Source organism: Nelumbo lutea, chromosome 1 (genome assembly GCF_056320005.1).
Source record: "Nelumbo lutea isolate HS-2025 chromosome 1, American lotus-T2T, whole genome shotgun sequence".
Lineage (NCBI taxonomy): Eukaryota > Viridiplantae > Streptophyta > Magnoliopsida > Proteales > Nelumbonaceae > Nelumbo > Nelumbo lutea.
Genome location: NC_142684.1, coordinates 85,870,428 through 85,885,445, shown reverse-complemented (window position 1 = coordinate 85,885,445; position 15,018 = coordinate 85,870,428). Strand labels below are relative to the sequence as shown.

The 15,018-nt window shown below is 39.0% G+C and overlaps 1 protein-coding gene across 2 annotated transcripts; it reads left to right on the top strand.

Moving 5' to 3' along the window:
- The first annotated feature begins 4,781 nt into the window (after positions 1-4,781).
- LOC148875873 (3-deoxy-manno-octulosonate cytidylyltransferase, mitochondrial-like) lies at positions 4,782-14,977 on the top strand. Of its 2 annotated transcripts, none has more exons than XM_088965545.1 (8): positions 4,782-5,299; positions 11,636-11,681; positions 11,777-11,863; positions 11,932-12,056; positions 12,650-12,789; positions 12,900-12,951; positions 13,099-13,209; positions 14,621-14,977. In XM_088965545.1, exons 1-8 carry the CDS (start codon positions 5,054-5,056, stop codon positions 14,711-14,713), a joined length of 900 nt encoding a protein of 299 aa, XP_088821671.1. In that variant the 5' UTR covers positions 4,782-5,053; the 3' UTR covers positions 14,714-14,977. The 2 variants fall into 2 exon arrangements, with proteins under 2 accessions (XP_088821671.1, XP_088821672.1); XM_088965546.1 differs by lacking the exon at positions 14,621-14,977 and adding an exon at positions 13,805-14,313 and having other exon boundaries at positions 4,815-5,299.
- Positions 14,978-15,018: the final 41 nt, after the last annotated feature.

Sequence of the window (15,018 nt, the reverse complement as noted above, 5' to 3'; positions counted from 1 at the left end):
TTGCAGGATGACGAGTTGTCTAAGTTGCCAGGCTACATGATGGTGAGCTGCCTGTGGTGAGTTGCTTGTAAGTGGCGAGCTGTCTAGTTGTCACGAGGCTGCACCTAATTTGTCATGAGGTGTCAGGTGTCACAATGTCACTGGAGGGCCAAATCCGCCCTCATCATTTAGTGGCGAGCTGTCTAGTTGTCACGAGGTGCCAGGTGTCACAATGTCACTGGAGGGCCAAATCCGCCCTCATCATTTGCCCCCCACTCCCGAGCTGAAAGTAACTCGGCGAAGGGAGTAGATTTCTCCTTTTGGTCAGAATTCAATGAGCTCGTAAGCGCTGATTCAGTTTTTTAGGCTCTGGGAGCTGCTTGAGAGCGAGCTGCCTGTAAGGTGCTGAGGTCTTTGCCAGTTCAGTACTTTAGCCTTTAGGTTATGGGAGCAACTTATAGTCCACTCTTGTTGATTTTGTCCATGTTGAAGAGGCGATTGTGCCTTAAGTGCCCATGCCAAGGATGCGACTAGGACTAGCTCGCCCATGCCAAAAAGGCGACTGGGTCTTAAGTGTCCATGCCAAGGAGGCAACTGGGACTTGCTTGCCCATGTCGAAAAGGCGACTGAGTCTTATGCAGTATTGTAGCCCTTAGGCTTTGGGAGTGACTTGTAGTCCACTCCTGGACTTTGTCCATGCCGAAGAGGCGACTGGGTCTTAAGTGTCCATGCCAAGGAGGCGACCGGGACTTGCTTGCCCATGCCGAAAAGGCGACTGAGTCTTATGCAGTATTGTAGCCCTTAGGCTTTGGGAGCGACTTGTAGTCCACTCCTGGACTTTGCCCATGCCGAAGAGGCTACTGGGTCTTAAGTGTCCATGCCAAGGAGGCGACTAAGACTTGTGAAGTGCCGAGCTGCCTGTGAGGTGCCGGGCTGACCATGTGCCGAGCTTCTTGTGAGGTGCCGGACTGGCTAGGTGTCGAGCTGCCTATGAGGTGCTGGGCTGACCAGGTGCCAAGCTGCCTGTGAGGTGCCAGGCTGACCAGGTGCCGAGCTGTCAGTGAGGTGCCAGGCTGACTAGGTGCCGAGCTGCTTGTGAAGTGTCAGGCTGACCAGGTGTCGAGCTTCCTATGAGGTGTCGAGTTGACTAGGTGCCGAGTTGCCTGTGAGGTGTCAAGCTGACCAGGTGCCGAGCTGCCTGTGAGGTGTCGAGTTGACCGGGTGCTGAGGTTTCTGCCAGTTCGGTACTTTAGCCCTTAGGCTCTGGGAGCGACTCGTGGTCCACTCTCCTTGATTTTGCCCATGCCGACGAGGCGGTTGGGTCTTGTGTAGTATTGTTAGTTCGCACCTGGGCCAGGCCGCCAGGTTGACGCCCGTGCCAGGTCGCGCTAGGCCGTGCTAGGCCACGCGCCAGTTGAAGATTAACTTTTGGGGAGAAGAGGACTTAGCCTTTTGTAGGATGAGAACTTAGATTTTGTAGAATGAGAACTTAGCTTTTTGTAGCGTTTTTCCACAGACGACGCTAATTGATGTAACCGTTTCCGGTCATGGATCATTTTATTTTCTGGCTAAGTACCTCATCATCCCGTCTGCTCCCAGGTGGCCGATGACTTAGAGGCTAAAGTGGAGCTCCCTAGTGTAGTGCAACCTGACTGCTCCCTGTAGGAGATGATCTGCTCATCTTTGTAGACGGCGGGAACTGGTTGCCTGCAAGAACTGGATCAGAGAACCCGAGGTGGTTTACCTGGCGGGGACACTTCGATGGCTAAGTCAGCACTTAATAGTGAGCTGAAAATGATATTAGAGAATGAGAGAGCTAGAGAGTAGAAATCACCCTTCATTTTTCCTCATTTTTTCTCATCATCCTTCTCCTTCGCCCTTAGGGGGTGAGGTCTTTATATACTGGAGTCCTCGCGGGTTTGGTGGAGCAGTTCCTAGATTCCCACTGTGATGGGACCTATTTTCGTGTTAGGTGGGGGTAATGCCACCAACTGGTGAGGTTGCCCATTCCCGCCTGAATCGAGGAGTGGGTGAGCTAATATAGCCGTTACAAGTCATAATCCCGTAAAATGTGGGGTACGGTGGTGAGCTCCTTGGAATTATCATGCGGTGGTCGAGTCGCCTGCGAAGTGCCGAGCTGTTTGGGTGGCGAGCTGTCTATAAGTGCTGCATGGTGGCGAGCTACCTGTAAGTGCTGAGCTATTTGGGTGGCAAGCTGTCTGTAAGGTGCCAAGCTGCAGAATGGCGAGCTGCCTGTAAGGTGGCGAGTTGTCTAAGTTGCCAGGCTACATGATGGTGTGCTGCCTGTAAGTGGTGAGCTGTCTAGTTATCACGAGGCTGCACCTAGTTGTTACGAGGTGGCAGGTGTCACAATGTCACTGGAGGGCCAAATCCGCCCTCATCATTTAGTGGCGAGCTGTCTAGTTGTCGCGAGGCTGCACCTAGTTGTCACGAGGTGCCAGGTGTCACAATGTCACTGGAGGGCCAAATCCGCCCTCATCAAATCTCATATAGGATCCTCCTACCATAGCTTCTAAATCTATTTGATCACTTTTCTTTTTATATTATTAATTATACATAGCTGCCCATTTGATTCTTCTAGATCGATCTGTGGCATATTCATGAAGCCCTTCCACATCTGATATCCTTCCAGGAGAAAACCGAGATCCGGCCCCATTCAACTGAGACAACAGGCTTGATTCTTTGTTAATCGACCAGATCATGTTGGTTTTGGACAATGCTTGTCAAATCCTCCTCGAAGTATCATCCTTCTTGTCTTTGATGTCGAAATGTAGCGACAACCTCAAAGAAACCCCAGTTTTCCTATTTTTATCGGAGAACAAGATTCCAGTGGTTGAATCCTGATCGTAGAGAGTGTCTTCGTTGAACTAAGAATGATAGATGCCTGAACTGGAGCCGAACTGGTTCTAGAAAGCACAACTTTCATTGTGGTTGCGGATCAGGAAAAAAAGAGAATACACTAGAAGTTGAACATTTCCTTTATAAAATGTTTCTGGTTTTCAGCTCCAGACAAAGAGAGGGAAAGAGAGGGAGGAGTTCGGAAATCTGCATAACAGTGTTTTTCTCCCAAGGGTAGTATGAGAATTAAAAAATATTGTAACAATAAATTTCAACAGAAGACTAATAGAAGGGGGTCTTTACAGGAGGGTATTTATAAAAAAAAACAAAATATAGAGGGGTCTTTATAATTTACCCAAGAAAAAAAATGGCATTTGATGATTTTAAGTTTTAACATCTCTTTCTCTATATTGTCAACCACGGTTTGGATGTAGGAATTTACAGGTGGCAAATTCTGGCGGAGCTTGTGAACCCTTTTAGGTTGCTGACTTGCTTTGTTCTCGAATCTCATCCCTCACTTGTGAAAGTGAATCAATTTAAACAAGGAAAATTACGTAAACACCCCTGTATTATTCAAAAATCACTTAAACCTCTCTCTATATATTTTAACAAAAGATGATAATTAATTATGAAACTTGAGCCAATACAAGGTCAGAAATACCTAATCTGTTTGGTTTTTTCATATTAGCAAAAAACTTCCTCCACTACACTTTTTTAAAGAAATATGCAAAAACCTCTCTTCCTTTATTCCTTGCGACGGGAAATGATAATAAAATGCTTTAAAATCCCATTTTACTGAATTGGCCCAAAATATAATTATATTTACATTAACTTATACAGGGATGGAGGTGTTGGTAAATAAAACTAATTAATCAATAAAAATTTTTGAGGCGGACAGAACCTAAATTTTCCTAACTTCATAATTATTAGAAGAGATACAATGGGGGAGGTGGTGTTAAAGTGAGTGATTATATTTAGGGTTCGTTTGGTTTGTAATTAGAATTGGAATTGGAATCAGAATCAAAGTGTGTTGGGATTGAAATTAGAATGGTCTATTTCCATAATTTGTTTGGTACAAATAGGAATCAAAACAAGAATTGAAATAAATTGGAATGGGATTTCATTCCCAAGGGAGAGGGAGGGAATGACCATTTCCCTCAAATAGGGGAATGCTATTCCACTCGGAATGGGAATGGAATTCCAATTCCACCTAACCAAGCAGTTGGAATTGGAATGGCCCTTTCCAATTCTGATTCCAGGCCCTATTCCCATGAACCAAAGAGGCCTTTAGTTTTCTTAGGAAGTTGAATTGGTATAAGTAATACTTGATTGTTTTTTTTATTTTTTAAAATATAAAAAGCCACAAATTTCTAAAGGGATTGGAAAGCAAAATTGGTATCAAAGTATAACTACATTTGCATTTATTTTAAATATTTATCCTGGGATTTTTTTTTTGTTTAAGTATATGGGTAATTCAATAATTGTCCATCTTAATAAATAGGGGTGCATCTATGGTGAAACCAATTTGCCCAATTTATCCACTTTTTATTTTTCATGTTAGGCACTTAAGGTCAGAATTTAACCCTTACATGTATCTTCATACACACAGCCCAAGCCTGAGCCCAATCTGAATGCATCAAATTTTTAAGGTGGATTGGGTTTGACTTAATAAGATGAACTTGACCTCGGTATGGGCTCAGGCCTCAACCCAACTATTAGAAAAGGCATTAAGTCATTGTCTCCGTGAGTGTGAAAGGAAGGTTTTTGCTTATGCCAACTTTGGAAATGCTTATTTGAAAAGTTAGTGCTTATTTCGAGCTTCTCATAATTTAGACTTATTTTTTAAATAATCAATTATTTTTTATTATTGGCGTGGTCCTAACTCAAAATAATTATTTATTCAAATAATCAATTATTTTTTTCGTATTGCCAAACTTGACCTTACTATTCAAAACCCAGAAGAGGTTTAGGTGATTGTCAATTATCAGATAATCCAGGGGGGAGGTTTAACTGTTTAGCAAATTTTCCCATAAAAAAAAGGGTCGACCCCAAGCCTGTATGGCATATCTTCTCAGGGACAGGGATAGCTGCCCATTCATCTCTTCTCAATTCTCATTAAAATAGCGAACTACTGATCAGTGAACGCTTGCATTCCGACCCTTCCCTTCTGCTCCCGTGGAGAACAAGAAAGGGAAGAGGATCTCGAAAAGAGAGGATGAAGCAGATGCCGATTTGTACTCCTGCTGAATCAGGGAGCAGCAGCAAAGCATGGATCGTGCATAGTTTGGTTGCCGGAGTTGCAATAGCAGCGGCAGTCGGAGCTCACTTCGTCTTCGCCAATCGTCTACTTGGACTTGGCAAATTCCGAAGCCGGGTTGTCGGAATAATACCGGCCCGCTACGCTTCCTCGCGATTTGAAGGCAAGCCCCTCGCTCAAATCCTCGGAAAGCCCATGATCCAGGTGCCATTTCATTTTGTATACTCAGATCCCTTATTTTCGGTTCTATTTATACATTTTTTTTGTTCTTGAGTTCTTAATCACTATTTTTTTTTACTGAATTATATATTTTTTTTTCTGTTTTATCATAATTAAACCACATTCCAAGACAAGGTCAGCTTGGTATTGCATTGTTTATTTTTTCACTTTAATGCTGTAGCTGTTGACCGTTATTAAATGTTGCTACACATTTTCAGAAGTCATTGAATCAGTTCTCTCGAAGAACAGTAAAGTTAAGCTCTCTTCCAATGTTTGTTTCATTCCAATTCCAATGTGAGTCGTTGCATCTACCAAAATTAGTTAGTTCCAAAGTTAGTCGATTCTTCTCGAGGTAAGTTAATGTCGGCCTAAGTTCAATGTAAGTCGGTTCACCTTCAACCGACTCCAACTATTATAAATATTTCCCTTCAGTACTGCTTAGATACATCTGAGAGAAATGATAGAATACATCTACTAATTTTTTCTCTCAAACTACTAAGTTTCTTTCTCTCCCTTCTATCATATATTTTTACTATTTTTTGTTGAGCTTTGTCCAATCTATTTTCTGGGCGTGATTTCTTCTAAACATTATGTGTGCTGACGCCAATCGCTCTACTCTTTCTCTTCCAATTTTCAATGGAGAAAACTATGTCCATCAAAATGAAGACCTATTTTCGGTCACAGTCTATGGAAAATTGTTGAGGAAGGATTCTGCATTGCTGAAGATACTTCTACTCTTTCAGCAAATCAAAAGAAGATCTATGAAGAGAATCAACAAAAGGATTGTCAAGCACTATTCTGCTTGCAGCAAGCAATGGCTGAGGAGATATTTCCTCGAATCATGGGCGCATCAACTGCAAAAGAAGCATGAGATACACTGTAGGAGGAGTTTCAAGGAACTGTTGAGATACGCACTGTTAAATTGCAGAAGTTTATAAGGGATTTTGAAAATCTTAAGATGAAGGATAATGAGATTGCAAAAGATTACTATTCTATAATAAAAGAAATAGTAAATCAAATGAGAGCATATGGGGAGACTATTTTTGACAAGAAAATAGTCGAAAAAATTCTAATCTCTTGTACAGAGAGATATGATGCAATAATTTCGGTGATAGAAAAAACAAAGGATCTAGAAACACTATCACCAACTGAATTAATGGGCTCTCTCGAGACATATGAAAATAGGCGTGATAGGCAGAATGAAAATTCGGTTGAGTCTGCCTTTCAGTCTAAAGTTAATCTGCGGTCTCATAAACCAAAAGTTGATGGGAGAAAGTTACAAGGAAAACCAAAAGAAAATAATGACAAGTATTCTTCATGCGGTATTTGTAAGAAGAGAAACCACTTGGAGAAAGATTACTGGTTTAAAGGAAAACCACAGTGCCAAAATTGTAAAAAATTCGGCCATGTTGAAAAAGCTTGTAGATTGAAGAAAACCCATCAAGCTAATTTTTCAGAAAAGAAAAATGAGGAAAATAATCTCTTTTATGCTTGTCATTCTGCAATAGAAGAAAAAAAAAGATACTTGGTATCTTGATGGTGGGTGCAGTAACCACATGACTAAAAATGAAAGCATCTTTCATAGTCTTAATAAAATCAAGGCAAAAGTCAAAATTGGTAATGGCGACTTCATGGAAGCAACCGGCAAAGGCACCATTGTTGTTGACACCAAACAAGGGAAGGAATACATAAAATGATGTACTTTTGGTTCCCAACATTGATCAAAATCTACTAAGTGTGGGCCAAATGATTGAAAAATGTTACTCTTTACTTTTTGAGGGAAACTCTTGCACAATCTATGACAAGCAAGACAAGTCCCTTGAAATTGCAAAAACAAAAATGACAGAAAACAGATGTTTTCCCATTCAATGGAGTGATGCAAGTTATATAGCAATGCAAGCACAAGTGGACGAGTCGTGGCTATGGCATAGAAGATTCAGACACTTTAATTTCCATGGATTAAAGATTCTTCAGCAGAAGAACATGATGCGTGACCTACCAGCTGTCAAGGAGTTCAACAATGTTTGTGAAGGGTGTATGCTCGGAAAACAACATCGACAACCCTTCCCATCCGACAAGGCTTGGAGAGCCAAAGAGCCACTAGAGTTAATTCATACAGATGTTTGTGGTCCAATGCGTACTCCATCAAATAATCAAAACAGTTATTTCATTCTCTTCATTGATGATTATACTAGAATGACATGGGTTTATTTCTTGTGAGAAAAATCGCAGGTTTTTGATATTTTTAAAAAATTCAAAGCCCGTGTCGAGAAGCAAAGTGGTCACAACATCAAGACCATAAGAAGTGATAGAGGCAAAGAATATACTTCTAATGAATTCAATAGATGAAGGCATGGAGCATCAACTCACAGTCGGGTACGCTCCAGAACAAAATGGAGTATCTGAAAGAAAAAACAGAACAGTTATGGAGACAGTAAGAGCCATGGTCATGGAAAAGGGTCTTCCCAAAATTTTTTGGGCAGAGGCAGTAAGCACTGTTGTTTATCTGCTCAACAGATGTCCAACTAAAGTTGTGCAAGATAGGACACCAATTGAAGATTGGAGTGGGCAAAAGCCATCAACAAAGCATCTCTGAGTTTTTGGGTGCATATGCTACACATACGTCCCACAAGAGAAAAGAGGCAAACTGGACGAGAAGATTGAGAAAGGAATCTTCTTAGGCTATAGCACTCAATCAAAAGGCTATCGAGTCTATGGCTTAAGAAAAGAAAAACTCATAATCAGTTGAGATATAAGCTTCGACGAGGATGTTGCATACAATTGGGAGACAAAAGAAGTTGAAAGGAAGACTATCAACTTGCCCCTATTACCAAGTCAAGGAATTGAAGAAGATCATGATCAAACCAGTTCGCCAACACAATCAGAACCGGAACAAGCTTCACAGTCTACTCTGGACTCACCACCAAGGCGAACTAAATTCTTAACAGAAATATATGAAACATGCAACTTGATGATCATAAAACCAGAAAGCTTTGAAGAAGTCTTTTAAGGAAGAAAAATGGAGAAAAGCTATGAATGAAGAGATAAAAATGATAAAAAAAATGAGACTTGGGAGCTTGTGGATCATCCACAAGACAAAGACACTATTGGAGTTAAGTGGGTCTACAAGACAAAGCTTAACTCAGATGGCTCAATCCAGAAGCTTAAAGCAAGGCTAGTTTCCAAAGGATACTCACAACAATATGGTATCGACTACAATGAGACATTTGCTCCAGTTGCTCGCCTTGACACAATCAAGGCATTGATAGCACTAGCTGCACAGAAGAAATGGAAAACTTTTCAACTAGATGTGAAATCAGCATTCCTCAATGGCTATCTTAAGGAGGAAATCTATGTGGAGTAGCCTCAAGGGTTCGTGGTGCAAGGACAAGAAGACAAAGTTCTTAGATTAAATATGGCTTAAAACAAGCTCCACGAGCTTGGTACAGCAGAATCGTCAATTACTTCTTGGGGCAAGTATTCAGGAGGAGCTATGGTGAGCCAACACTCTACATCAAGACTCAAGGTACAAATGACACTCTCATTGTTTCTCTATATGTCGATGACCTCATTTATACTGGAAATAATGAGAAGATGGTTAAGAAGTTTAAAGAATACATGATGAAGACTTTTGAGATTACCGATTTGGGCCTAATGCACTACTTTCTTGGAATTGAAATAACACAAGAAGAAGAAAGGACCTTCATCTCACAAAAGAAGTATACAAAAACTCTTTTGAAGAAATTCAAAATGGAGGGATGCAAAATAGTCTCCACCCCATTAGGCAACACTAAAGCATTCAAAAAGGAAGATGGCTCACCAAAGGCAAATGAATCACAATTTCGGAGTATGATTGGAAGTCTCCTCTATTTAACTGCTACAAGACCAGACATCATGTATGCAGTTGGTCTACTATCAAGATTCATGTAGAATCCAAGTCAAGTCCACCATGGAGCAGCTAAAAGAATAATAAGGTATTTGCAAGGTACAAAGAGCTATGGAATTTGGTACAGAGTCACACATCACTCTAAGCTCATTGGCTACATAGACAGTGACTGGGCAGGTTCGGTAGATGACATGAAAAGTACATCTGGTTATGTTTTCACAATTGGATCAGAGATATTTTCTTGGGCTTCAAAAAAGCAAGCAACAGTTGCCCAATCATCAGCTGAAGCAGAATATATTGCAGCAGCAATAACAATGAGCCAAGCTATATGGCTCAAAAGGATATTTGATGACATGGGAGAACCACAAGTTGGTGCTACTGAAATCTACTGCAATAGCAAATCAGCTATTGCAATGGCAAAGAATCCCATATTTCACAGCAGAACCAAACATATTGGCATCAAGTATCACTTTATTAGAGAAGCTGAAGGAAACAAAGAAATAGAACTCAGACATTGCAAAACTGAAGAACAGTTAGCTGACATATTCACAAAGGCACTACCAAAAGGCAAGTTCAAATTGTTACGAGACATGATTGGAGTTGCTGAAATGTGCACCAAGGAGGAGTATTAAATGTTGCTACACATTTTCAGAAGTCATTGAATCAGTTCTCTTGAAGAACAATAAAGTTAAGCTCTCTTCCAATGTTTTGTTTCATTCCAATGTGAGTCGTTGCATCTTCCAAAATTAGTTAGTTCCAAAGTTATTTGATTCTTCTCCCAAGGTAAGTTAATGTCAGTCTAAGTCCAATGTAAGTCGGTTCACCTTCAACCAACTCCATCTATTATAAATATTTCCCTTCTGTACTGCTTCGATACATCTGAGAGAAACGACAGAATACATCTACTAATTCTCTCTCAAACTAATAAGTTTCTCTCTCCCTTTTATCATATATTTTTACTATTTTTTGTTACAGTCATCTTCAAACCATCAACCTTCACTTCCTCACTTCCTTTTATTTGTTACAGATCTGGTTTTCCAATTTTTGTTTTTAAATTTCGTTGTTCTTTTCCAGTTCTATTGAATTGCCTTTGTGTCCATAATGCCTTTGGGGTCCGAGACCAACAATACTTAAAAGTAGAGCTGAATGAGGATTTTGGGCATTACAAATCTGCTTCTTGTGATGGATGCGTGCATGCGGGTTGGTGTAAACCAGCAGCAGAGAACGTGATAGAACAGAAAATAGAACTAGAAGGTTTAATGTGGTTCGGTTCGGTAGCCTATATACGCGAAATGGGAAGATCATCCATTAAGAAAACTAGAATAGGATACAAAACTTGCAGCTTAGATCTCTCCCCTCAGTGATTATCAAAAAATGGAAAATCTCTCTCCTCACTCTCTGAACCCTTTTCTGCCCGATCAACGGGCTCAAATAAGCCTGAGAGTTAACTATTTCAAAATTGCAACCAGGCCATTTTTTTTTCTCATAAATACACGACCCCAAACACAACCTTATCTCCGTACAGTTTGGTACATAAAATATGATTGTTGACTTTTCTTTCACTTTACTAAGGAAGTATTTATAATTCTGAGGTGAAATTTAAGTGGAGACTTTTACTGCAACTTCAATTTTTTGCGTAGTGTGCATTAATGAGAGAAAGCTGTCTCAGTTTTTTTTTTTTTTTTATCTTGTACGCTCACGTATAAGTTAGGGAAATATGAAAATTATAGGAAAATGACAATGGTTGTATAGAATCCATGAATTGCTGAATTGTAAAATGTAAAAGGTAAATCAAAACCATACTTGAGTAGCTGGATTTTTATGGGAAGCAATGAAAGTAAAAGAAAATAAAAAAATCTAGGAGGTCAATCTGTTGCATGATATGTAGAAATTCAGTTGTGAGTGGTAGGGAATGTCTAGATACTGACATTTAGCTGCCTAGGAAGTTAGATACATTGATCTCATTAATGGGTATCCATTTGGGTACTTCTGAATTCTGAAGCATTGAAAACTAGACCAGGATGTTTCAGGGTGTTTCAGAATTTACAGAAAATATTTTTCAGCTCTGTGTCACTCATTTGGAAAGGTTATGCTTAGCCACGGTTATCAGTTGCACATAGCTTTTCAAATTACATGACCACAAAGTTTAATTCCAGATGAGTTCAAAGGAGATTTATGGACCATTTGCTTTAAGCTACGTAACTTGACCTACTAAAACTGGATTTACTCAGACGAAGGAGAATAGGAGAAAAATGGTCTGGCCAGGTTAAATATGCTGTACTTTTTTCATCATTTTGGAATAGATTTTCAATGTACATTTCTTCTCTAAGCATTTTCATGATATTAAGTTTTGTGCATGCTATCACAAAAAAAGAAAAAAAAGAGTTTTGAATTTCCCATATCTTCAATGATTTACTTTAATTGCTTCTTTACAGAGAACATGGGAAAGAGCAAAGCTGGCAACGACGTTGGACCACATAGGTATGCTTGCTGAGAAAGGAAGATCCATGTCCACCCCCCCAGTCTGTGTGTGTATTTGTGTTTGTTGGTTTAACCTTTTTTTTTTCTGAAACTAGTTGTGGCAACGGATGATGAAAGGATTGCAGAATGCTGTTGGGGATTTGGAGCTGATGTCATAATGACTTCGGAATCTTGCCAAAATGGTAGGGTCTTGTGTGTACACTTTATAAAATTTCTTTAGAATTGTTTGTAATGTTAGTTCCATTTGCAGGCACAGAGCGCTGTAATGAGGCACTCCAAAAGCTTGAGAAGAAGTATGATATTGTTGTCAATATTCAAGGGGATGAGCCTCTTATTGAACCTGAGATAATAGATGGGGTCGTCAAAGCTCTACAGGTAGTTATTTTTTTCTGGTATTATGATGGTTTCTTGAGGACTTGTGATGCCTAATCTTATTAGACAATGTTTGGCTTCTTTCTATGGTAGGCTGTAAATGTTGCACTTGCACCCCATGTATGCAAGATTTAAAGCTTACTGTACAGTAGTCGTGGGGTGCAACACTAATAACTTGATTGTGCAAGATGTATAACCTTACAGTGCTTGCACAGTACCAGTACCACAAAACAACGTTTCTGTGATGTTGGAGTGCTTATTAATAATAGTCAAAAAGGGAAGATAATATTGTTCTGTCTTATATTCAAATATGAGACACATGGCATCTATAAAGTCCTAGATCTTTTGATCTTCTTTAGACTTCATAATCTCCCAGGATATTGTCATTTCTGAAATCATTCTATCAACTACTTCTGCTTCTTTGGTGATCCACTCCTCTAAGATGTTCCAGCTCATCTGGGCATGAAATTTGTTTTTTCCCCTTTCCTTTCAGAAGCCCAAAGTTATATGACTCGTTACCTAGAATGGTTTCTGTCTTATATTCTTGTTTTCTAATTTTAATTTAAACTGATCGAGGTATATAATGATTTTTACAGGGAGCACCTGATGCAGTCTTTAGTACTGCTGTTACATCTTTGAAACCTGAAGATGCATCTGATCCAAATCGAGTGAAATGTGTGGTGGATAATCGTGGTTATGCAATATATTTTTCAAGGGGATTGATTCCTTATAACAAGTGAGTCTACCTTGTATGCTTGGTATTGGTTGCAAATTACAATGATGCATAGTGTCCTTTACAGCTCAGTATCATCTATGTATTTATCCATGTCTCTGAACATTTGACAGGTCTGGCAAATTAAATCCAAAATTTCCTTATTTACTTCATCTTGGTATCCAGGTATCATAGTAAATGTTCTTTTCAAATGCCTTTTTGTTTTAACCTGTTTTTAAAGTAATCTGTTTCTGCATAGTTATGTACATTACATTGATTACATTCTGGAGTCACCGCTTGCCTGCTGCTAATGCTGCTTATCATGTGTACCAGAGCTATGATACTAAATTTTTAAAGATATATCCAGAACTTCCACCTACGCCATTACAACTAGAAGAAGATTTAGAGCAGCTCAAAGTTCTTGAAAATGGATACAAGATGAAGGTATTTTTGGATTTTCAGAAATTCTTGTTTGGCTTTTTTTATTCACATCTTTTTTTAATTAATTTAATGTGGAAAAGCTTTCATTATAATACCTAGTTTTAAGTTGCATAATTATGCATTAAAAATTTACATCCAGAACAGATTTTTTTGCTCATACTTGACGAGGTGCTTATCTGTAATCTTAGACAAGGAAACCCCAGTATCAACTTTGACCATGAAGACATTCTCGAGTATATAGGACCCTAGGAAATACCATAGGTTCCATTAAATTCTTTTTGGTAAGCAGGTTTCATTTAATTAAACTGATGACCTTCTAAGAAGGTCAAACCTCCCATTAAAATATGATCTATAGTTTTATTACTGAACCTGATGGTCCTGATTAAAAGGCAGACCTATACCTATTAATCCACAGAAACACACACAAAGACACATAACCACATATTGCAAATATTTTATGAGAATTACAAAATTTTGCAAGTAATTATCTTAAAAGATGGACTTTCACTCTTAAAAGCGAAGCCATTTCCGAATGTTTCTGAATTTTTTTTTTTTATATTGTCACCTAATGTTTCTGAACAATTTGTGTCATTCACAGGTTATCCCAGGCTCCTCATGTAGAGGAATGATTTTTTATATAAGATTAAAGAGGCAATACAGTTTACTATGAGATATAATATTAAAGTTGGCATCTAATCTTTTTGTATCCCACAGCTCACATGCATTTACTGCTGCTGTCGTTTTCTAGTAAACTAGTGATGTCATTGAAAACCAAGATCTTTCAAAAGGTCTATATGAGCATTTTTACTATATATAAAATCGATACTTGTCTTGGCCACAACCATCTTGTCCATCCTGTAAGCTTTGTGGCTGTGGGCAGCGCTGTGACAGATTGGGTGCTGATCCTACCAGATTTTAGACAGCTAGAAAAGGTGGAACTTGGAAATAGATTAGGGGAGATCCTGGGTTTTCAAATACGTAATGTGGAGTTTGTTCATCAGTCTTAAGTTGGTCTGTGTAATCGGGTGACAACTTGCCACCCTTACTATTATTATAATTATTATTATTTGATGAATGAACTTGCCAACCTTGTATAGTTGTATGTAATCTCTTTTTGTTTCTTTAATAAATTTCTTATTTACTTATAAAAAAATACTTGTCTTGGCTTCATGTCCAGATGACCATGCGAAAGTTTTGGTACATTTATTTTCCTCTTCCCTCTCAAAGTCCTTGACAATAGATATAAGCCTTTTTTTTAGTTCCTAGCAACCATAATTGCATAAGAGGATGGTATTCTATACTGATACTCCCACGTCCTTTTTACTCAGTCATGATTTTATGGCTGTTACTAGAAGATTTATGACTGTTACATTACCTTTTCTTCAAAAAAAAAAAAAAAAAAAAATCCTTGCAGGTGATCAAGGTGGACCACGATGCTCATGGTGTGGATGCTCCAGAAGATGTTGAGAAGATAGAAGCTCTGATGCGCGAGAGGAACTTATCTTAGTTCATGGCAATTAAATCATTGACCACAAGGAAAGGAGCCAACAAGGACCTCAAAAGAAGGTCTAGCCTTGTGTGTTTTCTTTATCCCCACGATGACAAGAGTCAAGGTTCCTTACTGTACCAGATTCAGAACTGATACATGAATGTGAGTTTTTGTTTTTGTTGTTTGTTACTTGTCCAATTTTTTGCTGGGTTTTGTTATTGTAGAATTGAAAGCTAAAACGATAATAAATGGAAAAAAGAAAACAGAAACTTTGATGTTTGATGTTCTAGGCTTCTAGAAAACAAGCTTAAACAGTCAGTCAG

What these genes read in the sequence shown, in the direction of transcription:
- LOC148875873 (XM_088965545.1), top strand. Translation starts at nt 5,054, where the DNA reads ATGAAGCAGATGCCGATTTGTACTCCTGCTGAATCAGGGAGCAGCAGC. An exon ending in TTCGGAATCTTGCCAAAATG is followed by an intron (nt 11,864 to 11,931) that starts GTAGGGTCTTGT and finishes TTCCATTTGCAG; the next exon opens with GCACAGAGCGCTGTAATGAG. An exon ending in TACTTCATCTTGGTATCCAG is followed by an intron (nt 12,952 to 13,098) that starts GTATCATAGTAA and finishes CATGTGTACCAG; the next exon opens with AGCTATGATACTAAATTTTT.